The sequence below is a fragment of the Nyctereutes procyonoides genome, unplaced genomic scaffold (assembly GCF_905146905.1).
Source record: "Nyctereutes procyonoides isolate TBG_1078 unplaced genomic scaffold, NYPRO_anot_genome, whole genome shotgun sequence".
Taxonomy (NCBI): domain Eukaryota; kingdom Metazoa; phylum Chordata; class Mammalia; order Carnivora; family Canidae; genus Nyctereutes; species Nyctereutes procyonoides.
This window is the reverse complement of record NW_026575146.1, coordinates 1,904,638-1,928,488: the sequence shown is the minus strand read 5'-3', so window position 1 is coordinate 1,928,488 and position 23,851 is coordinate 1,904,638. Positions and strand designations below refer to the sequence as shown.

The following is a 23,851-nucleotide window of genomic DNA, read 5'->3' as shown; positions in this document are numbered from 1 at the left end:
TGATGACCTGGTTTTGCCAAGATATTAGCATCGCAATGGAAGACAGGATCACTAGAAAGAGAAGTTCAAAAATTGAGACACAGCTATTGGAAGGATCAGCTAGCTTACATTGAAATCAAAGTACAAGAGTAACTTTTAGAGACTGTGACAGTGAACCAGGAGCTAAAGTCCCCAAGAAATAAGAGGGAATGATGGGGGACAGAGTGGTATCTCAACAACATCTTTAGTTCGTGACACAATTTGAAGACATGAGATTTAAGCTGGGGGCAGGGGGTCTGGTCCAAATGCAAAATGAGGAGCAATCAGGTAGTAGAGTCCTTCAGTGAGAACTATTACTCTTACTCCATGAGTATGGGAGAGACAAATATAACAACATTTTTGAAAAAGAAATAACCTTTGATGTTAGAAAAAATAAAGCATTGTGATACCCCCTCCACCTCAGCTTGATGAAGCACAAGTTCCATTAATTAAAAAAAAAATCTGAACCAGACTGTTAATTAGTAATTTATGTCTGATTATTTGCCACTTTTAGCAACAAAAGGGAAAGATTCATCAATAAAAATTCATTATATGCAAAACTGGGTCAAACATTATCAGAAATCTTGCCCTTCAAACTTTGTGTCTAGTCAGCCTAATTCTAGCAATCAGGTCCTTTGCTTGAATGGCTCTGAGACAACAGGGGCTATAGCATAAAGTCCAGAATCTGAGTGTGTCAATAGTGTAGGACCCCAACCTCATGCCAGAGTATCAACTGCCCATTTCATTTTCATCAGAAAAGAATGAAACCCCATGAGAGACACAACCTTAGTAAGACTCAACTTTTTAGGTGGGTCATAGGCCACCTTTAATTAATATAATGAAAACCATGGACTGTGTACTTTAGCCCAGAAAATGTGTAGAGGCACATTTGTAAAAAAAAAAAAAAAAAAAAAAAAAAAAGTTATATTGCAAGCATTTCTTAATAACCTCTCCCACTCCCTCCCCAAGCTGACCAGGTTAGGTAGAATAACATCTGCAAGTAGGCTTCTTATAACCCTAGGAGAGAAATATATAGTCAATTCTCAAGGCGTCTAGTACCAATATCTGCTAAAAACAATAAAAATCAAAAACCACTTCTTAATTTCTCATCTTCCATTGCCATAATCTACTATCTCTTAAATTCTTTCTCCAGATGCTCATTCTAGGGTCAGTCAAAAATGTCAGAAAATATAAAGTGAAATAAAACAGCTCTTGATGAAATTTTGAGAAATAAGAATATATTTAAAAGAGCTCCATGAACTACTGAAGAAAACGGTCAAGAGTCCAGCTGCCAATTTTCAAGGATGTGATTCCAGTCCAGCCCACTCTCCTGGGATAGATACATATCCTATATGTTAGATATATATATTGAAATATATTCCCTTACCCACCTCCCTCACACCAAAATCTTAATAGAAAAGTTTTACCTGCCAAGTGTTGAAGCCAGAAGGCAGACTTCTCCTATACCACTATGTCCCATTAAGTCTGTCTCCCACCTACAGCTTTCCATGTCATTCCTCTCCTCTATCTCAACTACCATGCCTTAGTTCAGGCCAACAATACTACTTATGGTTCAATTGTGATGGTCGGTCACACAGCAGTCCTCCAGGATTCCAGCCTGGCCCCATCCACCACTCCAATCCAAGGCATCTATTCTCCTAAACAGCAAATCTGACGAGATCAGCCCTCTTTAGGTGAAAAACAGTTGACAACTGGAACTGTGTCTTCATCACACAGTGCCAATCCAAGTGCTTGACAAATAGTACAAGCAAGGAAACAAAATGCCATTCGAGGTGTCTTTTACAGGGGTGCTTGGCTGGCTCAGTTGGTAGAACAATGCAACTCTTGCTCTCAGGGTTGTGAGTTGGAACCCCATGTTAGGTGTGCGCATTACTTAAAAATGAAATCTTTAAAATAAAAAAAAATTTAAAAAACGACTAAAATTTTAAAAAACAAAATGCATTTTACAGATAGATAAGATAGATAAATATAGATACAAAAAGAATCAGACAAATCCTTCCCTAACAAGCTCCAACATAAGATAGAGCTGAATCTTAAAGAAAGCTAGATTCACAACCAAGCAGTTAAATTGGCCAAATCCAAACCTTCCACACCACCAATGCCCCGCCCAACAATGCACTGTTTTCAAATGAGACCTTTTATTTTGTCTACAAGGTCAAGAGAACCACCATTCTGAGATACCAAGTTACACACCAGAATTTAAAGTCAGCCCACTGAATATATGACTTTGGAGTATAGAACTCAAAAGAAAAACAATATGACAGTAACTGCCTTTTCTTTCTCCTATTACCTGAACCTCCAGAGCAAAACACCACTTTAAGAAAAGCATCTGTTACTTGAATAATTTTGAGTTCTGAGCATCCCAGCTTTACTGACTGAACTCCAATGAAGAGCTTTCCACTATTTAATCACTCCCATTTAGGAGTGATTAAACTCCTAAGGTATTTCTCAACACCTTTTCTTAATTTATTTTTAATTTGCATTACTCTAGCTTACCTGTTGGAGCTGAAATTAGTAATATCGGACGACGTTATCTTCACAGAGTCACATGAAACATTCTATTCTTCAATCAAAGTTCCTCTGAAATAGTTTTCCAGGCTCATTTTGCATATGGCTTTTCTTTTAGCTGTCCAAGCCCATTATTTGCACTCTAAGATTAGATAAATACTACCTCTCTTTTGCTACCATTTCAAAGAACTTTTATATTATACTAAGTAAACATGAATAAACTTTCTTTCTTCTTATTTTAATTAATCTATTTTTTTCGGAAGCATGACATTTCTTTTCCGAATATACTTATAGAAAAAAGTACAAATATGACTGAAATAATTCAATTCAAAGTTACTGAAACAAACTGACCGAGAGACAACACTTTAGAAAAACAGCAGTAGTCAATGTAACTGATGAGTAAACTACCTTTAAAATGTAGAAGTTAGGGGCACCCAGATAGCTCAGGGGGTTGAGTATCTGACACTTGATTTTGGCTAAGGTCATGATCTCAGGGTCTTGAGATGGAGCCCCATGTTGGGCTCTGCACTGGGTGTAGAGCCTACTTCAGATCCTCTGCCTCACCTCCCCTTCTCCCTCTCTAAAAAAAATTATAATAATTAAAAAATAAAATGCAGAAATTAAGCACATTAAGAAAATTAATTCTGGAGGAAAAGCTAATACTTAAAAGTGCTGAGAACCTGAATTAAACATGATTTGAAAAAAAAAACATCCAAGCGACTGAAAAATATAAAACAAACCCCATGAAGGTGAAGTTATATTGTGCCTTTACACAAGTTTTTACTAACTGCTAACCATCTTTCAGATCCTTTCCCCTACTCCCTCTCCACCTCTACCACTTTGGTTCAAGCCTCCATAATTTCTAACCTCAATTATTTTCACACCCCCGACCTGCTCTCTGCATCCCTCCAACTCTGCTCCCTCCTAAATTTACCTTTCACAAACTGCCAACTAAGTTATCATTCTGAAAAATACTACCAGCCCATCATGAACTCACTTAAAATCCTGCAGTGGCTCCGGAGAACAAAACGATCAAACCCTTTAGCCTGCATCAAAAGACCTTTCAAAACATGGCCCCACCCTCTCCCACCATCCACAATGCCCAGCCACACTCACCTAGCAGATACAGCCTCAAAATGCATTCCTCTTTTCCATCAATCTGGCATGTCCTTCCCTCACTGTCCATATGTCTACCTCATAAGCAACCTTGAAGGCACACTCAAATTCCTTCCTATCACAGTGCTGTAACCAGCCGTACCCTCATTCCCCCCAAGGCAAGAGCTTGTCCTCACTCCTTCCGTGTTCCCATGGCGTTCTGTGCTTTACACTGCTTTTTGTGCAAGATGTCTATTTATTCCTCTCCTCCCAACTAGCCTGAGGATATATGAAGAACAAAGGTCTTGCTCACCTCTGAGCCCACCCTCTAGCAATAATGACTGAACAACAGATATTAACTGAGTGAATAAGGTACGTATCTAAGCAAGTCTGAGTTTTTTTTAAACCATTAACTACACAGTAAGTCTTTATTGAGCACTTACTGTGTGTGGAGACTAAGCTAACGGCTGGCATCAGAAAGTCAAATTAGGGAAGCATGGACCATACACAAGCAAGAAGAGCCAAAAATAGAAATAAAGACTGAACAAGAGGGAGAGATTGATTCTGCTTGGTGATGGAAAGTAGAATGCTTTGTGGCACTTACGCTGTTTGGAGGTCTCAAAACTGGGGGGCGGGGAAGGGGAATAAAACCAAGCACAGAAAACTAAGCAAGACACCCTGCAAAGGCAAGAAAAGGACCGTGAGCAGTCCTCACATGGTGCCATTTGCCTCCTTCACAGGGTATTGTGGTAGCAGGGGGAAAGACAGGGCTGCTAGAAAGATAAGATGGTGGCAGACATCTCTAAATGTTTCATTTAAACATACATGCAAATGAGTTCCCCTCTCTGAGCAATCTGCCTCCATGCCAGGTCTCCAGAATAAGATCTGTCCCACACCAAATGCACAATGAAGCCAGTCCAAGAAAGAGAGCAAGTATATATGTCCATTCACCAAATATTAATACTGCCCTAACTTATAACAGGTTACTTCTCTTGAAAAAGCACATATAAATTAAAAGAATTCAAGTCGCTCTGATTTTTCTCTATTCATGTGGTATTAAAATGGGATCTAATATATGAATAAGGGTCTGATATGTTATAGAACTGGCCACTGATGCCACACGTAAAAACACAAAAATAAGTATCTTTGCATTTTGCGATATAACATTTTCTAACCACCTATGAAGGAACTACATAGGGTCACAGAGTAAACTAGAACACACTTATTTAAGAGCTCCCCAGCAGGTGGATTTTCAATAAGGCCAGGAGACTTCATCACAAAATAAGACTGATTCATTCTCTCAGCTACGAGTCAATTCTTGCAATACTTTTAAATTTTAAAAGATAATATATTGTAAATCATATGGTCTGATAAGGGCATATGTTGGCTTACAACCTTTAGAGTTCCCCAGTTGAAATTTGAAACTTGCCCCCACGTACAAAAGGCAAGGAGAGCCCAAAGAGCAAGCTGACCATTCCAGGTTGGTAGGCAGCAAGTTTGATCAGTAAGGGAACTTACACATGAAGGTTGCCTTGTGGAGAGAGGCGGGGCAGCAGGATAAGTAAGTCTCTGCACCTGCCCAACAGAATCCTAAAAGTTCATATAGAGGCTTTAACATGTATACCATCCAAATGGTCTCAGGAGCACATCACTCTCTCAAGGCTGCTTCCTTGAAACAGCTCTTAGGACAAGAACAGTGGGTACAATACATATTTCAAGGACATGAGGAAATGAGGAGCCTCCAACAGCCCAGGCCCAACTTCCAGGTCAACCAGTGGTCACATCTTCTCAATACCCTCCTCCAACAGTTTAATATCCATAATACATATAGAACTAATACAATTCAATAGCAAATAATGAAAGAAAGAAAGAAAGAAAGAAAGAAAGAAAGAAAGAAAGAAAGAGGAAAAAAAAGAAGAGAAGAGAAAAGAAAAGAAAGAAAAGAAAAGAAAAGAAAAGAAAAGAAAAGAAAAGAAAAGAAAAGAAAAGAACGAACCAGACAAATCTGATTTAAAAATGGACACAGGATTGGGCAACCTGGGTGGCTCAGCAGTTTAGCACCACCTTTAGCCCAGGGCCTGATCTTGGAGACCTCGGATTGAGTCCCACATCAGGCTCCCTGCGTGGAGCCTGCTTCTCCCTCTGCCTGGGTCTCTGCCTCTCTCTCTCTCTCTCTCTCTCTCTCTTTTTCTGTGTGTGTGTGTGTGTCTCATGAATAAATAAATTAAAACTTTAAAAAATAAAATAAAAATAAAAATGGGCACAGGATCTAAATAGGTATTTTTCAAAAGACAAATATACGGCCAACACATAGATGAAAAGGTGCTTAACATCATTAATCATCAGGGAAATGCAAATCAAAACCACAATGTGATATCACCTAATACCTCTCAGAACAGTTATCATCAAAAAGACAGGAAAAAAATGTTGGCGAGGAAGTGGAAAAAAAAGAAAATCCTGGTGCACTACTGGTAGGAGTATAAACTGGTACACCCACTACAGAAAACAATACGGAGATTTCTCAAAAATAGAACTAAATACAGAACAACCATAAGATCCAGCAATTCCACTTCTGTGTATTTATCCAAAGAAGACAAGAACATTATCTCGAAAATATATATAAAGCCCTAAGTTCATTGCAACATTATCTACAATAGCCAAGATGTAGGAACAACCTGTATGTTCACCAAGGGATGCATGGACCCCCCCCCAAAAAAAAATGTGATGTGTATATAGGACAATTATTATTATTTTTATTGCCATAAAAAAGAAGGAAATCTCACCATTTGCAAAAACATGGATGCACCTTCAAAAAGGGCACTATGCTAAGTGAAATAAGCCAAAACAAGACAAATGCCCTAGGATCCCTCTTCTACATGTAATGTGAACCACCACCACAACCAGAAAACTCAAAGACACCCATAACAGATTGGTGGTTGCTGGAGGCAGGGGTGAGTGGGGTAATAGGAGAAATATATGAAGGGAGTCAAAAGGTATGAACTTCCAATTATCAAATAAATAAGTCATGGGGATGTAATGTACAGCATGGTGACTACAGTTAATAATACTGTATTGCATATTTGAAAGCTGCTAAGAGAAAAGATCTTAAAAGTTCTCATTGCAAGAAAAAAAGTGACTATACATGGTAATGAATGTTAACTAGACTCATTGTGGTGATCATTTCAAAATAAATGCAAATATCAAATCACTGTATTACATTTGAAACTAATAGAATGTTACATGTCAATTTTGTCTCAATTTTAAAAAGACAGTATCTTTAAACTGGCAATACAACAATTCACTTTGGAAAATGGATTGTTTACAACTAACTCAGAACCAAATGCTGTTTTTAAGTATGTATGTTTGGGGTAGATTCTGTTGGTTTTATTTTGTGGTCTGTTTGTTTCAAATAACTCTGAAGAGGCTCCCTCCTAAGTAGTTCATTGAAACTTCCCCAATGCTTCCCACATGGCCAAACACTACACAAAAGTCTCTGTTCAAATATAAATTGTCATCCAGCTCAAGCCTCCCCAGATGCTCCCTTTTTAAGCCTCAATCTTAAAAATGTCTCAGGAACAAGTCCCATTAAATTCTGATACAGGACCTTAAATTCTACATAGTGGCATATGTAAGAACAATTACATATTTTGATCTACTTCGAAACTTGTTTAATCAATGAAGAAATGAAAATCCCTTCCTATATCTTCGAAAAATTAAAGATCAGAGCTCATAAACACTACTGCAAATAACTCAAGGACTTTAAAAGAGTGAGAGTTTAGTGTTTGGCTTGGTTTAGTTAAATGAATAGAAGGACATCATAAGACCTCTGGGGTATGTTTACAGATCCTCAAGGAACTTGCCATAGTGGCCAAAAGCCACTTAATTCCTATATCATCTTTGACATAAAAACAATTATTCATATTTTAAAATGCACTCATTTAAAAATGATAGGCAAATTACTTCGTATCAAAAGGAAGTCTAGTTATATTAAATATAAGTACTGGATGTCACCTATTTAAGATGACAAAACAGGGAAGGAAATATATAAGTAATATTGTCTCTAATCTTGAAGAACATAAGAAAACTAGCAAAATGTTATGTTTCCTACTTTATATCACATCTTAGAAATCCCCCTATATTGATTAAAAAAAATACCTGGTGATCTTTTATCTCGAATTATTCCACTGTATCAATAAATTATAACTAAAAAAAAGAAAGAAAAGAAAAACTAGCATACAAAATTGGACGTGAGAATTTTTTTCCGCAACATGAGTCAAAAACATATCTGTCTTAGAAATGACTTCTTAGAAAATGTGCACAATAAGTTTTTATAAAAGATTTTATATTATTTATTTATTTATTTATTTATTTATTTGATTGAGAGAGAGAGAGAGTATGTGTGGGCGAGGCACAGGTGGACCACACCAGGGCAGGAGAAGCAGACACCACACTGAGCAGGGAACCAACCAGCGGGTCAATCACAGACCCCAGGATCACAACCCGAGGTGAAGGCAGACCCTTAACCAACTGAGCCACCCAGATGCCCCAAAAATATACACAATAAATTTTTACAATGAATTGATCAGAGGACTCCATGTAACACTTCAGGATGTGACATTAGACTTCTAGCAGGAAGCAGTTAATTACACTGAGTTGAAGACCAAGTTCCTCAATGAAGAAATAATTTGCTGCCGAATATTTTGGTATGATCTAGTGTAAGGGGCCATGCTAAGAAACGCACCAAATTTCATCATTCTCCTGGCCCACTCTCCATGGTTCTACCTTTGCTCAACACAACCCAAACTCTTCAAGTTATAAAGCAAAAGAAAAATTGTCCAATACCAAGAATCCATTATCCTTTTAAAATGTTCAAAGGGGGATCCCTGGGTGGCTCAGCAGTTTGGTGCCTGCCTTTGGCCCAGGGCGTGATCCTGGAGACCAGGGATCGAATCCCACGTCAGGCTCCCAGTGCATTCTGCTTCTCCCTCTGCCTATGTCTCTGCCTCTCTCTCCCTCTCTCTCTCTGTGTGTGACTATCATAAATAAATAAAAATTTAAAAAAGAAAAAAAAAGAAAATGTTCAAAGGGAAGTGTTTATAAGTAGAAATAATCTTCAACATTTGACTCCAGCTCTCCTCACTCTTCTGAAATCCAGTTTTCACGTTAGCTGTAAAAGTCTTAAACCTGCCTTCTTTCTCCATAAAGCAATGGGGATGCCTGGATCCTACCCCACACGGCTGAATTAGAATCCACAAGGGCGGTTTTGATGTGCAGCATGAGTTAACAATACCACATAGGATGAGTCCAAAACCCAACTTTCAAAATAAAAACATACATATACATCTAGGTAATTATTGAATTAATGGTTTTTTTTAAGATTTTATCTATTTATTCATGAGAGACACAGAGAGAAAGGCAGAGACATATGCAGAGGGAGAAGCAGACTCCCTGTGGGGAGCCTGATGCAGGACTTGATCCTAGAACGTGGGGATCATGACTTGGGCCACAGGCAGTAACTCAACCACTGAGCCACCCAGGTGCCCCACAAAGTCAATTTTTTTAAAGATCTATTTATTTATTCATGAGAGACATAGAGAGAGAGGCAGAGACACAGGCAGAGGGAGAAGCAGACTCCTTGTAAGGATCCCGATCCTGGGATCACACCCTGAGCCGAAGGCAGATGCTCAACCGCTGAGCCACCAGGCATCCCACAAAGTCAATTTTTAATTGGGTTTCTCTGATACATAAAAAATGTTATTATGTGCTTTTTCTGCTCCTTGAAAAACAATTTTTGTTACATAAGTAAATGCTAAAATTACTGAACTGGGCAGAAATCATAATAACTAACCACCCAGCATCCCCGCCCCCATCCCCACCATCAAAAAATTCATTTGAAAATATTCACCTATGAAATATTATTCAACTGCTTTATACTTTGAGTTCAACAGCTGTGATAGAACTGGTTTATTTTTAAAGAAACAAAGTTCTCAAAACCAATGTGAGACTGTACCAACCCCAAACCTTAATCCCAGGTGCCCCATGAGCAGGCACAAAAAAAAAAAAAAAAAATCTCGTTCTTAACCAGGCCAGGAGTACAAGCTTCTGATGGAGAAGACCCACAGGATTTAAATAAACCTTAGGTAAGTGGCTGTTCAATGGCCCCAGTAAAAAAGCTACCTAGAAGCTCAAAACTACCTGCCTCCTATAGTTGACCTATGTAAATCCAAGGGCAGAGGAAACAAAAGTGAAAGAGCTAGACCTGGCTTAGACTTCTCAGTCCCCAAGCCACCATTTCAAGAGTAAATACATATTAAAATCTCACAATGAGTCACATTTCAAATACTGAATTGAGTAGATTTATTTTTAAACAGCTGAGGCATTCCAAAAAAAAATAAAAATAGTAATATAGTAAATATCTCTGCCTCCACACACAGCTTTAGGGAAAAACAGTCTTGCCAATTTATCTGAAACCACCTGAGTATCCTTTCACAATTAAATTTTAACTAATATTTACAACTGCTGCAATGATCGTGCATGTTCTCTTGTTCCCAGAAAACCATCATATCAGCATCTAGTTCAAACTTCTGGCCTCAAGTAAGGTTCAATAAAATTGAGTTTTCCATTCTGTCCATATAATTAATGTAATTCCATTGCTTACAACATTCTCAGCAATTCATGCTTCCTGATTGGGAATGGATCACCTCCAAAGCTTCTACAACCACAGTAATAGGTCACAAGAATTGCATTAATACTGAAAACTGTTCTACAATCACACTACTTCAGCATAATGAGGCGATAACACGGAGAATATTTTTACACGCGTTATGAGAATAGCTGTTCTGCTCTGTCAGAGGTGGATTTCCATCGAGGTTACCATCCCTCACCACAAATCCCCAGGGCTCATGGAAAAAAACAAACCTACTCAAAGAGCTCCCTCCAAAGCATAGGTATTCCAGCCAAGTAAAGCTGGGGGGTAAAATTGTAAAAGACAATTTTTCAGTCTTTTAAGCTATTTAGAAAAATCCCCTCACAGGTATTTCTCTAAATGAAAGAGAAAGTAAAAAAAAAAAAAGAAAAAGAAAAGAAAGTAGATCAAGGACTCCCTAAACGCTACATAACCAGCGTCCTTCCTAAAGAAAGGCCACTGAATGATAAACAAATACAGTAATCTTCCTCATAATTTTTATAAAACTGAATCTTGTTAGGAAAGCTCACTTTATTGCAAACACAGCGTATTTTCAGGAGACCTGCTATAAATGTAATCAGTATAATATTCCATATTAAATAATTCATTTTATTTTTATTTCACTGGTTTCTCTTTTCTTCCCTCCCCTCTCCCTACCTCTACCAACTCTTTCAATCCCAGAGATATCCATCTGGACATCAAACCAGGGCTTAAACTGAGCCAAATCGCAGTGCATCTGAAATCCACTACCTTTTTTTCACCAGCCAGTGAAAAGCCTCCAGCAGCAGGAGGCAAAAAGAAAAGGGAATTCACGTCAGAAACAAATTACCAATTTTTCTGCCTTCCAACCAGAAGACTGCCTGTCCTTTGGTATTTTCCCCTTTGCTCACTCTTAGAAAAAGGGACAGAGACGGGAGCCAAGAAAGGCCAGGACAAGTCTGAGAGCAGCAGGCTGTATCTCCTACAATTGGCCTTCCTTTGGCAGAAGCCCAGAGAAGCTCCACCTCACAGCCCAGGGTTCCAACCTTGTTGGATAGGAGAAAAGAGGCAGAGGGATGTATAAGCTGAGTTAATTACTGTGCAAAATGTATAAGCGATAGATTCAGGCACAAATGAAGAATCATCCTGCAGCAATGGAATAAACTACCTTGTAAATTAGGAGGCTTGGCAATATGTAGAGGTCAAATGCAGAGTTTCTAGAGTCAGAGCACCTGAGTTCTAATTCTAGCTCTGGCACTTTCCAGCTCTGTAGCCTTTCTCAATGAATAAGCATACATTGCTCACCTGCTATGAGGTAGGCCCCAGGCATGATGCAAGGGATGTATCAGTTCCTGCTCCTGTGGAATTAAATTCTAGTGGGAAGGATATTAACACACACACACACACACACACACACACACACAGAAAAATGCCAGATAGCAATAAAAACATATAGGGAACTTAAATACAGTGATATAGTCAGGAGTGACTGGGAGATCTACTTTCTAAAGTCAGCAGGGAAGCCCTCTCAGTGATGACATTTAAGCCTAGATCTAAATGACAAGAAGGAGGCTAGCAGGCAAAGATAAGGAAAAGAGGGATGTGTAGAGGCCCCTGGCCTTTGGAGAAATAGGAGGCAGGCTAATGTGTCAAATTACTTCTACATGACTCATTTCTGTCATCTATAAAATGGTGGTTGTTAGGATTAAACTCATAGCAGTCTATCTGCACACAGTCTATGTTCAATAAATGTAAACTGCTAGGATTATCATCATCATCATCACCAACGTGATTCCATCATTAGACATGTGAAAGCAGAGCCTGGGGAACCACTCCACAGGCAGGGCCAGGTTATATGGCCTCTGAGAGGCTCCTTCAATCATTAGACATTGATATTAGGCAAAAAGAGAAAATGTAAAGGAGGAAAAGATAAAATTGTCACACTCAGGCTTCCTACCCAAGGCCTTTTAAAGAACATACTGAATCACACAACAGTGTGTGGCTCACCGAATTCATTCAACAAACGGCCCTCTCCAATCTCAGAGTCTACTGATTCCAAACACCAAACTCTCAAAATCCTCACATGTAGCTAGCTGACACACTGCCTTCAGCCCTGAAGTCAACCCTCGTTAGGGAGCTCTGTGCTAAGAAAATTACAACAGCACTGAGGACAGAAAAGGATGATGAATTCTACATCACTGGCTTTAAAGTGTGTTAGCTACTGTAAGAATGAAATAGCAATGAGAATATTCTTGGACTTTATATGCATCTCAACTATTTTATTATTTTATGTTTAAAATGTCCCATGCAGGGGCACCTGGGTACCTCAGTCAGTTAAGCATCTGCCTTCAGCTCAGGTCATGATCTCAGGGTCCTGGGATGGAGCCCTGCATCTGGCTCCCTGTTCAGCAGAAGTCTGCTTCTCCCTCTGCCCCTCCCCCTGCTCATGCAAGCACTCCAAGCACTGTCTCTCTCTTTCTCTCAAATAAACAAATAAAATCTTAAAAAAAAAAAAATGTCCCAAGCAGAAGCTTACACATCACAGACTGTACCGGCTATATATTTCATTAAAGAAAAAAAAAAGAAAAAGAAAAACAAACCTCTAATTCTTGGCCCACTCTCTCAAAATATTTACTAACTTGTTAAGCCTTCTGAAGCCCACTAATTCAGGCCATCAGAGATGCAGTCACTGACAATGAACTTATGTGACTTTCAGTTAGGGACAGAAAGGTCTATTTTTACCCAACCCAACCCCTAACCATTAAAGGTCATATCCTTTCAAGTTCTTTTCTGAAATTCACTCAAATCCTAGACAAAAGTACTACAACCATAAAGAAATGTACGTTTTTTTACATTCATGACACTACTTTATCACCTACCCCTGATGATTTCATTCATCTGTTCAGATGGTGCAGATGACTTGAAAAAAAATTTAAACCTCACACAGAGCCTAAAACAAATTAATACTGAATAAGGGCAATATAAAGAATCCTAATAACTTAAATGCACAAACATTTCTATTATGCCAGGCTTTTAGACTGTCCAAACTCAAGGTTTGGAGAGGAAAGAGAAGAATTTTCATAAACCAAGAGATTAAGTTTATTAATATATTCTTAACAGTTTTTTTCCCACCCAATCTCTACCCCTACCCCACATCCAGTCCTCCAAAAGGAAGAAACCCAGAAGAACAGATAATTAAAATTTTCCTATGGGAAAATATTCCTTTAAAAAGCTGAAAAGGCAACAAATTCAGCATAGAACACATCCAAGGAGGTTCTCTGTATGTAAATGATTCAGCCTTGACTGTAAGATAAACTGAAACTCCTTTTTCAATATGTAAATTTTAGAGCACTATGAGACCTGACCATTGGATGCTAATATTCACCTTAAAAGAATCAAAAAAGTACCATCCAGAAAACAAGACTGGGACTAATAGGCCCATTCAAATCCAAGTTTATCTACCAGTTTTTGCAACATAATCCAGCCAAAAGAATGTGATTCGTATCTCAGCTATGCAACAGCTAGCTTTTCAATGTGTTTCGAAGTAGGTGTGTCCAAGGTAACAGTTATAGCCTTGGCATTAAAACACTCTAAGCAATTTAAGAGCCCTTAAAATTATAAAGACCAAGTAATACAGGCTCATTAAAGAACTTTAGAAAATAAGTATGAGCAAAAAAGAGGAAAATAATAATGCCACAATGCCAAGATGAGCACTAATATTTTAGGGTATGCTCTGTTAAATCTTCTTGAAAAAATATTTCCCATCTAGAAGACTTCATATTGTACATATATTTTACTTAACAATATCAAGAATGTATTACTCTACACATCCATAACATTTTTGTGAATGTACAATCTTCTACTTCATGGATACACCCTAATTTAAACAGCTCCACTGAGATTTTATATGATCTGTTCATTTGCCCTACATTAAAGGAACAGAGTACGTTAACCAGCTATTTCCTAAAGTAACTGGCCCACAACATCCTTTTTTGAATTATACATCAGAACTTATGCTCCTTCATAAATACTTTGTGAAATAATGGCTTAACCAATCTTTAATTCTGGGTTTTTATGGTGTTTTATTTATTTATTTATTTATTTATTTTGTTATAAAAATAATGTGACCAACTTGCTTGTACATGTCTGTGCATTCCCTCGGGGAAAACTCTAAAAATAGAGTTATTGAGCCAATTGGTATGTATATGATAAAACCATGTGATAAGTTCTGCCCCACTGTTCCCCAAAAATATATGAGGATAGTCTTTTTAAATGATAATATTTAAAAAGAGTTTAGAAGTTATGTGTACTCATCATATAAACCCAATATTTTCAAACTTATATAATAACCTTTCTATGAACATGGCTAAAATACATAGTTATAAATACCAAAGGTCTTACTGTTACGGACATGGTCTCAGAAAACTATCCAAGAATATTCCACCTCACAATTTATAAAACATGACAAGCATGGGTATGTTGTGTCTTTTATTTTCCTCTTTGTTATATATACATATATACACTACTAAAACGAACAACAAAAAAAAAAATTTAGAGGAACAAAACATCCTAAGAGTGAACTTTAACACAGGATATTAAGCTGTGCCCTGAAAAGATCTTTAAAGTTACACAACAGAAGCTACATATTTAGAGCCAAGACTGTAATAACCAAAATCTTTACCAATCAACAAATACCAGTATCATGGAGGGAAAGGTATATCTTACATGTGTATCTCTAGGGGCACCTGGGTGGCTCAGTCAGTTAAGTGTCTGTCTTCGGCTCAGGTCATGATCCCAGGGTCCTGGATCCAGCCCCCACATTGAGCCCGGCATTGGGCTCCCTGCTCAGCGGGGGAGTCTGCTTCTCCTTCTCCCTCTCCCTCTGTTCTCTCTCTCTCTCTCTCTCTCTCTCTCTCTCTCTAATAAATAAAATCTTTTTTAAAAATGTGTATGTCTATTAACTTATAGCTTATTTTCAGTACATACTTCTGCAATTTCAAATAATTAAGAAATAGAATCCTAACATTCTATAAAGATGGTTCACACAGCAAACAGAGGGTTTAAGTTCCTTTTCCGTTTTTAAAGTGACACTGGACGTAACTTTATACCTCAAAGTTACTGTGAAAGTTACTTAAGTATAGTGTTCACACCCAGGGTGGAGTTCTATGTAATTTCCAAAGCTCAGAAAGGCCCTGCCTACTCAAAAATATCTCCCCTTAGAGCCTGTCTCAAAATCATATTTGAAGTTTTTAAAAAATACAGAAATTATTCAACAGGTCTGGAGTACAGCCAGTGCATCTGTATTTTTTTTAAAACTCCCCAGTTGATTCACTTGTACAGCCAGAGTCAAAAAGCACTCACTTATATAAAAGACTGAGGGAGGGAGTGGTAGCCTTAGGTCTCCAATTTAAATGTTCATATGAAAACCATCAATCTGTCTTAGGTGACACATGTGAAAACTGTACCTTCAGAACACTCATAGAAAGTTTCAAAAAGGACAGCAACGATAGGACACCTGCTGACCCAACCCTGCCACCAAAAAGGATAGGGGTGAGGATATACAGTAATGGGAGAAAAACTCATGAAAATCCACCTGGCCAGAAACTACAACTTTGTATTTTGAGCATGCAATCCCTTCAACTTCATAAAAGAGACCAACAAGAAAAAACTGCTCAACTTCACACCTGTGTGGAAAGGCACAGCCTCACTGAGGAAAAGCATTCAACTACAGGTAGGCGTTTCACCAAGCAGTGCCCATCAACAGACAAGACCAAAATGGATTAGCAATTAAGACAGATACTCAGAGACAGTACATTACCTTTTACAATATAATAGTCATTTGTCAGAACTGTGTTTCTCAAAAGAAGTTTGTCTCGTAAGAACAGTGCAAAAACATGCCAAAAAACTTATGTCTTCTAAGTAGTTCATATATAATAATCCATCATTTTCTTAAGCTTCCATTACCTACCAGATCTGGACTTAATGATGTCACTGAACTCATTCTGCCCATCATCAGGCCTGGCCTCGTGTTCTCCATACTTGGCCATCTTTGCGGAGTTTCAATTAAATCCAAAGACTCTATTAAATTCTCTTCTTAAGACTTCCAATTTTCTATGATGGTCCAGCTGGACATCAATACCTAAAGAGAAAAGGGAATATATTGACTTGGGGGGGAAGTATACATATATATTATTTAATATATATAATCATATAGTTAAATATACTAACCATTCATTCAGCAGGTATTTATTCAGCACCTTCTATGTATAAGGCACTGATCTGGGCAATGGGTATATGACTAAAAAAGACTCTGCCATAATGAAGCATATAGACACTAAGCTGTTAATTATATAATGAATTATTTTATTATAATACTGATATGTTACAAATGTACAAATGAGAAGCACAGGGTAATATGAGCATACAGCAGAGGAATCTGACCTGCCCTGGGCAATTAAAGTTTTTCTTGAAGAAGTGACATTTGAGCCAAGCTTTCAATGATGAAAAAAATTTAATTGGCAAAAAAAAAAAAAAAAAAGAGGTGGGAAGAGAAGTTGAAGGGATTACATGCAGGAAGAATCATGGAGCATTCTAGAAGCTGAACCACTGTCTTTGGAGAAAGACAGCCAAGAGTAGAGAAATCTGGTGAAGTAGGTAGACAGAACCAAAGACAGGGTGTTGAAGACCAGGCCAAGTCTTTTGATCTTTCTCTAAAGAGGAAGAGAGGATCCAATGGATGGTTTTAAGTTGGGAAGTAACATGACCAGATGTGCCTTCTGAAAAGATCATTCTGGTTTGTAGGTGGACCAGAATGATGAGTTAGGAGCCATAAAGACTATGGCAAAATAGAGCAAATGTTCATTCAAGTTCCTAGGCCAGGGGTGCCTGGGTGGCTCAGTTAAGTGTCTGCCTTTGGTTCAGGTCATAATCCCAGGGTCCTGGGATTGAGTCCCACATTGGGCTCCTTGCTGGGCAAGGAGCCTGCTTCTCTGTCTCCCTCAGACCCTCCCAGCTTGTGCACTCTGTCTCTCTCTCTCTGTCAAAGAAATAAATAAAATATTTAAAAGAAAAAATGTCCTAGGCCATGAGCACATGGGTGTTGAATGAAAATTTCTTTCAATTCCTCTGTATTTTTGAAATTTTTTCATAACAGAATTTTAGGGAAAATAATTCCTAATTTTAACCAAATGATGACCAATAATGGGGCATCATGTGACACAATGGGAAATATACCGTACTGTCCATAGAGTATCCTCATGAAGCTTATAATAAACAAATCTAGACTGTAGATCATCTTCAAAATAAATTATCTGGACTGCTCAATATTATCAACATCGTGAAAAACAAAAACACCTGAAGGAGGGGGGAACTTTGTAGGTTGAAGAAGACTAAAGAAACATAACAATCAAGTGTAATCCTTGACTGAATTTAGAATTTCAAAAATAAACATTTGGGGGATAATGTGAAAAATGCAAATAGGCGCTAACCGCTGCGCCACCGGGGCTGCCCCAAAATACTTAATCAATGAAGTGTGACAATAACTTCAACTTAAGTTCAAACAGGACAACATAACATATACTTGCCTATCTATGTAAAAGTATCTCTCTACTCATATACATACATGCAGAGAGAGAGAGAGAGAGAAAGAAAGCAAACAAATGTTGGAAATACGAAGAGAGAATGCAGAGAATGGGTGTTTACTCATCTTTCTAGTATAATATTACAGGCAGGAAATGACTGTGGTCTAAACAAGGATACATGGAAAGAAATGGGTAGATATGTGGGATATTTAAATATCAAATACAAAAGGTCAATAGCATTTGGGAACTGACTGGATATGAGATGGTCAGAATACTAAGGAGTAAAATGACTGCCCAGTTTTGGTTTGGGCAACTGAGTAGAAGGTGAGTCATTCACTGATCTGGGGAACACTGGCAGATAAGCCACTGGCGGAAGAAATCATGAATGTGATTTGGGCTTGCTGAGTTTGAGGTGCCTCCAAATTATATAAGTGCAGAAAATAAAAAAGACAGTTGGATACATAGGTCCGATCTCAAAAATGGTCTGGATTCAATATAAATCTGGATAGTTACACGTTATACCCATCGACACAGATTTTATTCTAGAAGGTACATCACATGAATTCTGCTGAGTATAGGTATAACCTACCAATAATATAATTTTAGAGATTTTATTTCTCTGAAAAAGAGAGAGTACCTGAGCAGAAGGAGGAAGAGAAGAGAAAAAAGAAAGAGGAGGTAAGAATCTCGAGCTGCCTGTGGACTGAGCTCAGAACCCTACATGGGACTCCAGGCAGGGACGATGTGAAGACCCTGACATCATGACCCTGAGATCATGACCTGAGCAGAAACCAAGAGTCAACACTTAAACGACTGAGCCACCCAGGTGCCCAGCAATAAAATAATTTTAATCTTTAGAGATTAATTAGAATCATCTTCAAGGGCAGCCCTGGTGGCTTAGCGGTTTAGCGCCACCTTCAGCCCAGGGCGTGATCCTGGAGACCTGGGATTGAGTCCCAAGCCAGGCTCCCTGCATGGAGCCTGCTTCTCTTTCTGCCTGTGTGTGTGTGTGTGTGTGTGTGTGTGTGTGTGTGTGTCTCTAATAAATAAATAAAATCTTAAAAAAAAAAAAGGATCATCTTCAAAGTTTAAAGAATTGAAGATTCTACTCGGCAGAACCACCTTTTCTCTAAGAATGTCAATGATGAGAGTTCTGCATTGCCCTAATACTTCCTGGAACATAGTGGCCCTACAACCCAGACAGAATCAGAATTCAATCTGAGGTTCAGCAACTTAGCTATAGTCAACACATCCAAATATTAATCTGCATGCAAATAATGGGCATTAATTCATATATTACAACAGATATCAAAACAAGAGTTTACTGCTAGCTACAATCAGGCAATTCAATCACTTAATTCAAAGACATACCATGTAGTGGTATTATTGTATGATATGCTTCATTTGGCATACTAATGTAATATTTGTATTTTATGTATTATGTTTAATTATATATAACATTCAAGGAAATACCATATTACTTTATATCAATAACATATAAAAGACAATTATTATATTTTTTCCTGACCAGTCGAAAAAAGGGTGTGTTCTAATAATAAAGAGTTCAAAATCATCTTTAAAAAATATTTGAAGTATTTAACAGTCTGAGGCAGAAGAAAACTGGTGGACTACTAAAGCTTTAGGAAGAATCTCCTCTCCTGTTGTGGACTGGACATGTGGACTGGATCATCAGTCTGCCAAATTTTGAGGATAAAAAACTTTTTCTCTTTTTTTTATATTGTTCTACTACCGTTAAGACCTTAGGGATTATTATGTGATTAAGTTCCTTTTTGGGGGTACATACCTGTAAAAGATTTGCTGAATTAAGAGTATTTTAATATATTCAAGACTTTAAAGCTTTATTAAGAAGAATATAAATAAAATTTTATTATGAAAAACCCGGTTTGTCCAACAAAAATTCTCTCTACTGGAAAGCAACTAACTATTCCCTTTAAAAGATATTTCTGACACTCCTCTCCTTCATAACTAGTCTTAGCTAAAGGTCTTCACTTCAGCAATTGCCAAAGACCTTTCCCATTCCTTAAAGAAGAAAAGTAAACTGTTGACACAGGACTTTACTTCATTTGCACATAAATATTTGCCATATAATTTTTTTTATTTTGCCACTGTAAGATAACTTCTCAAATTTTCTCTTCCTGGTAATCAAAATCCCATCTTTGCTGCAAAGAGACAGCAGAAAGAGGATCACAGGACAAGGAAAGAATGGGGAAAAGGGAGAATCACAGAAGGCTATTTGTTGTGGGTTTTTTTTTTAGATTTTTTTTATTATTATTAGAGACAGAGACACACACACAGAGAGAGAGAGAGAGAGAGAGAGAGAGAGAGGCAAGAGGGAAAAGCAGGCTCCATGCAGGGAGCCTGACATGTGACCTGATCCCTGGTCTCTAGGATCACACCCTGGGCTGAAGGGGGTGCTCAACCGCTGAGCCACCCGGGCTGCCCACAAAAGGCCATTTGAACAGAGAGAGCCACTAACTGCCACTTGTTGGTAGGAATGGGCAGGGGATCCACCCTAGGTCGAGGAGCACACACAAAAAAAAAAGATACCTCCTTCTAAATCACTAAATGCTGCAGCTATTTATAATAGGTTGTCAGAGACAAAATCAAAGTTTCCTCAAGAACAGGGATCCCTGGGTGGCGCAGCGGTTTAGCGCCTGCCTTTGGCCCAGGGTACCATCCTGGAGACCCGGGATCGAATCCCATGTTGGGCTCCCAGTGCATGGAGCCTGCTTCTCCCTCTGCCTCTCTCTCTCCTCTCTCTCTCTGTGTGACTATCACAAATAAATAAAAATTTAAAAAAAAAAAAAAAGAACAATGTGCCTAGGTGTGGACCTTCCACATCACTGGAGTGTGAGAGGCCATCTTCCACACAAAGCTGAGTGAAAAACTGAGAATAAATGGTATTGCCTTACAAGCTTTAAGCCCTATATAATTGTAATTTTTGTAATTTATTGTTACCACTACTCTAGGTTTCTGTTGCCTCACAATTACGTTTTGCAAAGTTAGCCAGACCTTTCTCTCGGAAACCAATGCATTCGACTCTGCTACATTCAGCAACTCTTTCTTCAGAACACGTCTGGCTGTCATATGGAACAGAAGCCACCAGCGTGTGGCAATAAACTTGGGGGTCAAAGGGTGGGGCGGGGAGGTGCCCTTAAAAGTAAAGCTGATGTTTCCAAATTAACGATTTGGCAATCGGACCACCTAAGAATACAAATACGTTCAACAATGTGTAATCAGGACGGAAATGCGGTATGGGTCCTAGGGCAGAAACTATCCATGCATTTAAACTAGAAACCAAACCCGAGGAATGCTGGAGACAGTGGAGAGGGAAGCCAAGGGGCCAAGAATGAGCCGCCCTTCTGGAAACACAGGACAAGAAGCCGCCCGGTGCCAAGGACTGCCACTCACTCTCGCAAACGCTCCAAGGGAAGGTTAGCACCACGGTGACTGACACTGTTTACAGGGGCAATAAACTGTAGGTAAACACCCAAAGGAGAGTTAAAGAGCGGTCTCCCCGGTCCCATAAACTCGGGCAGAGGGGGCGGGGAATGACTCCGCGTAAACCGCGGGCCCGGCCGCCCGGTACCGCCCGGTACTCGGAAGCCGAAGCGCCCACGAGCTTCGCATTCCTGCAGCTCGCGCCCGACCCGCTGCGCCCCGCGCAGGCTGCGGCCCCCACGCCCACCCGCAACCGCCGCTTCCTGCGGCCCGTGCAACTCACACACGAGTGCAAGCGGCTGCGGCCGCGGGTCGCCGAGGCCTCGAGACCCGGCCCCGGCCGGACCGGGGAACCGCGACTTCGGTGCGTTCCGGGAGCGGCAGCCCGGCCACTGACCCCCCTCCCCCCCCCCCCGTCGGCCACTGACTGCTCCGCGAGGCCCCGGTGACCCTGACGACCTGGGGGCTGGGAACGACGACGCTCTTCCTGGGACGGCCCAGAGCGCGGCGCGGAGAGCTCCAAGTTAGACCCGGGGCTCTCCAGTTGGAAGCAAAACAGCGCGGGTCCCCCGCCTCTTGGAGGTCGGGCACGTCTTCTTCCCGTGAAACAACCGGGCACAGTAGCCCCTTTCGTAAACCGGGGCGGGGGGGGGGGTTCCCCTGTAACCGCGCGCCTTCCGAAAGTTGCACAGCCTGAAATGAGGGCTTCCTTGGTTGTGCAAGTGGCCTTGGACAATCAGAACCTCGGACCCGGGGCCCGAAGGCGACACAAATGACCTTACCTGGTGCAGCAAGTGATGCCAAGAGTCCGGGAAAGAGGAGGCTACCGTGGGGGCGAAGCACCGACTGGCCGCCTGCGGCCCCTCCCGGGAGCCCCACCCTCGGCAGCTGCCGCGGCTCGGAGGTCGAGCACGTTTCCTGCCGGGCGGGCGGCGCCCCCTTCCCACCCTCTCCTGGCGGACACCTCGGGCCCCGCCCCCCGCCCCCCCGGGGCCGGGGCGTGTGCCACTGGCCGTCCTAGGAAGCCACGTCCCCTCTTGGAGACCACAGCGCGAGGCACGGATCCGCGACCCTCCCAGCAGCGGGGAGGAGGGCCGGGAGCCGGGCGGCCGCACGGAAGCCGCTGGGGGAGGTGGGGTCCTTCCCGGCCAGGTCGAGTGTGCGGACCTCCTCGCCCGGGCTCTCTCCACGTTCCCCGCACTCTCTCTCCCGCCGAGGGGGGCTGGACTCAGGCTCCGGGGAAAGCGCACGCGAAAGTTGGTGACCTCTTAGAGCCAGCCCTCAGAGGCGGCCCAGGACGCAGGGGCGCGGCCGCAGGAAGCCCATCGTCCCCGCAGCTCACGCGCCGCTGCCCCGGCGCTGCGGTCACATCCCCCGGCCTCGGCAGGCGGGGACGCTGCACGGGCTTACCTGCTGCCGGGACCCGCGGGCCCGCGCCGCCTCCCAGCCGCCGCCGCCGCCGCCGCGCCCCGCGCCGGCAGAGGGCTCCTCCCGGCGCGTTGGGGTCGTAGAGATCGCGGGGGACTGCGCGAGCCTGAGTTCTGTGGGGCGGCGTGTTTGGAAAAGGAAATGTGAAGACCAGACAAATCCCCCCAAAAAAAAAATTGGGGCGGGGGGGGACACCCGATGGAAAACGCCCCCGACTTGTGCAACCTTCCTGCCCGGGCAGTTCCGCCAAAAACAAAAACAAAACAGTCCAAGTGCAAACCTGGAACGGGCGCGCGGGCAGCCAAGTTTGCCAGACGCCAGAGCGTTTCCCGTCGGCAGCAACGACCCCGAGCGAAGGAGGCACCGCCGGCCGCGCCGCCCCAGCGGCTCCGGGAGCCAGAGGCCCCTCCTCGGCCCGCGGCCCGCGGCTGCCCGCTCCCCTCCTCCGAGGAAAGGCGACTCCACAACTTTGTGCGCGAGCGGCCGGCCCCCGCGGCTCCTCCTCCGCCGCCGCCGGCCTGCCCCTTTGTTGGAGAGGCGCGCGGGAGGCCGGCGGCGGGGGGCGCCCTCGGGGAGACGCGCTCGCGTGCGGGCGCCCGGGGCGGCTCTCTCCGGCCCCCGGCCCCCGGCCCCGCCGCCGCAGGCCCAGCAACTTTGTTGCGGGGACAGCGGCCCCTCCCGGCTCCGGTTCGGCCCGCGCGGGCCGGGCTCCGGGAACGTGGCGCCCCGGGTCACCTGACCGCGCGCCCTCCCCTCCCGCGGCGGCTCGGCGGGCGCTCGGCCGGCGGGGGTGCGCGGCCCGGAGCGGCTCCCCGAGCGTGCGGCGCGCCGGGGCCGCAGGGCCGCCGGGCGCAGACACCAGCCCCCGGATGCAGATTGCCCGAAAATGTGAGGCACGCCCCCCCCCCCCCCCGGGCACAGCCCGGTCCCCGGTTTGGGTCTCCTCCCGAGGTGAATCTCCGCGTGCCTCCCCGCTCGCCCCGCCGCCGTTTGCTGACGCTGCGGCTGTGTAGGTCCTAGTGCAAGGGTGTTTCTAGCTTAGCTCTCTTAGTGGCGCTTTTAGATGTTAAGAAGA

General features: G+C 42.0%; 1 protein-coding gene across 3 annotated transcripts in view; it reads right to left on the bottom strand.

The window, feature by feature from the left end:
• Positions 1 to 23,112, bottom strand: part of UTRN (utrophin) — a 497,690-nt gene extending 474,578 nt beyond the window's left edge. Inside the window, exons 1-2 of one of the 3 annotated variants that reach the window (XM_055311522.1) lie at positions 23,057 to 23,112; positions 16,275 to 16,445 (exon numbers count right to left, since the gene is read on the bottom strand). In XM_055311522.1, the coding sequence (XP_055167497.1) occupies positions 16,275 to 16,353 (79 nt within the window). In that variant the 5' untranslated portion in view covers positions 16,354 to 16,445; positions 23,057 to 23,112. Of the gene's footprint in view, positions 1 to 16,274; positions 16,446 to 22,130; positions 22,227 to 22,758; positions 22,832 to 23,056 lie in introns of those variants that run through there. The other 2 variants (XM_055311520.1, XM_055311521.1) reach the window with 2 other exon arrangements.
• Positions 23,113 to 23,851: the final 739 nt, after the last annotated feature.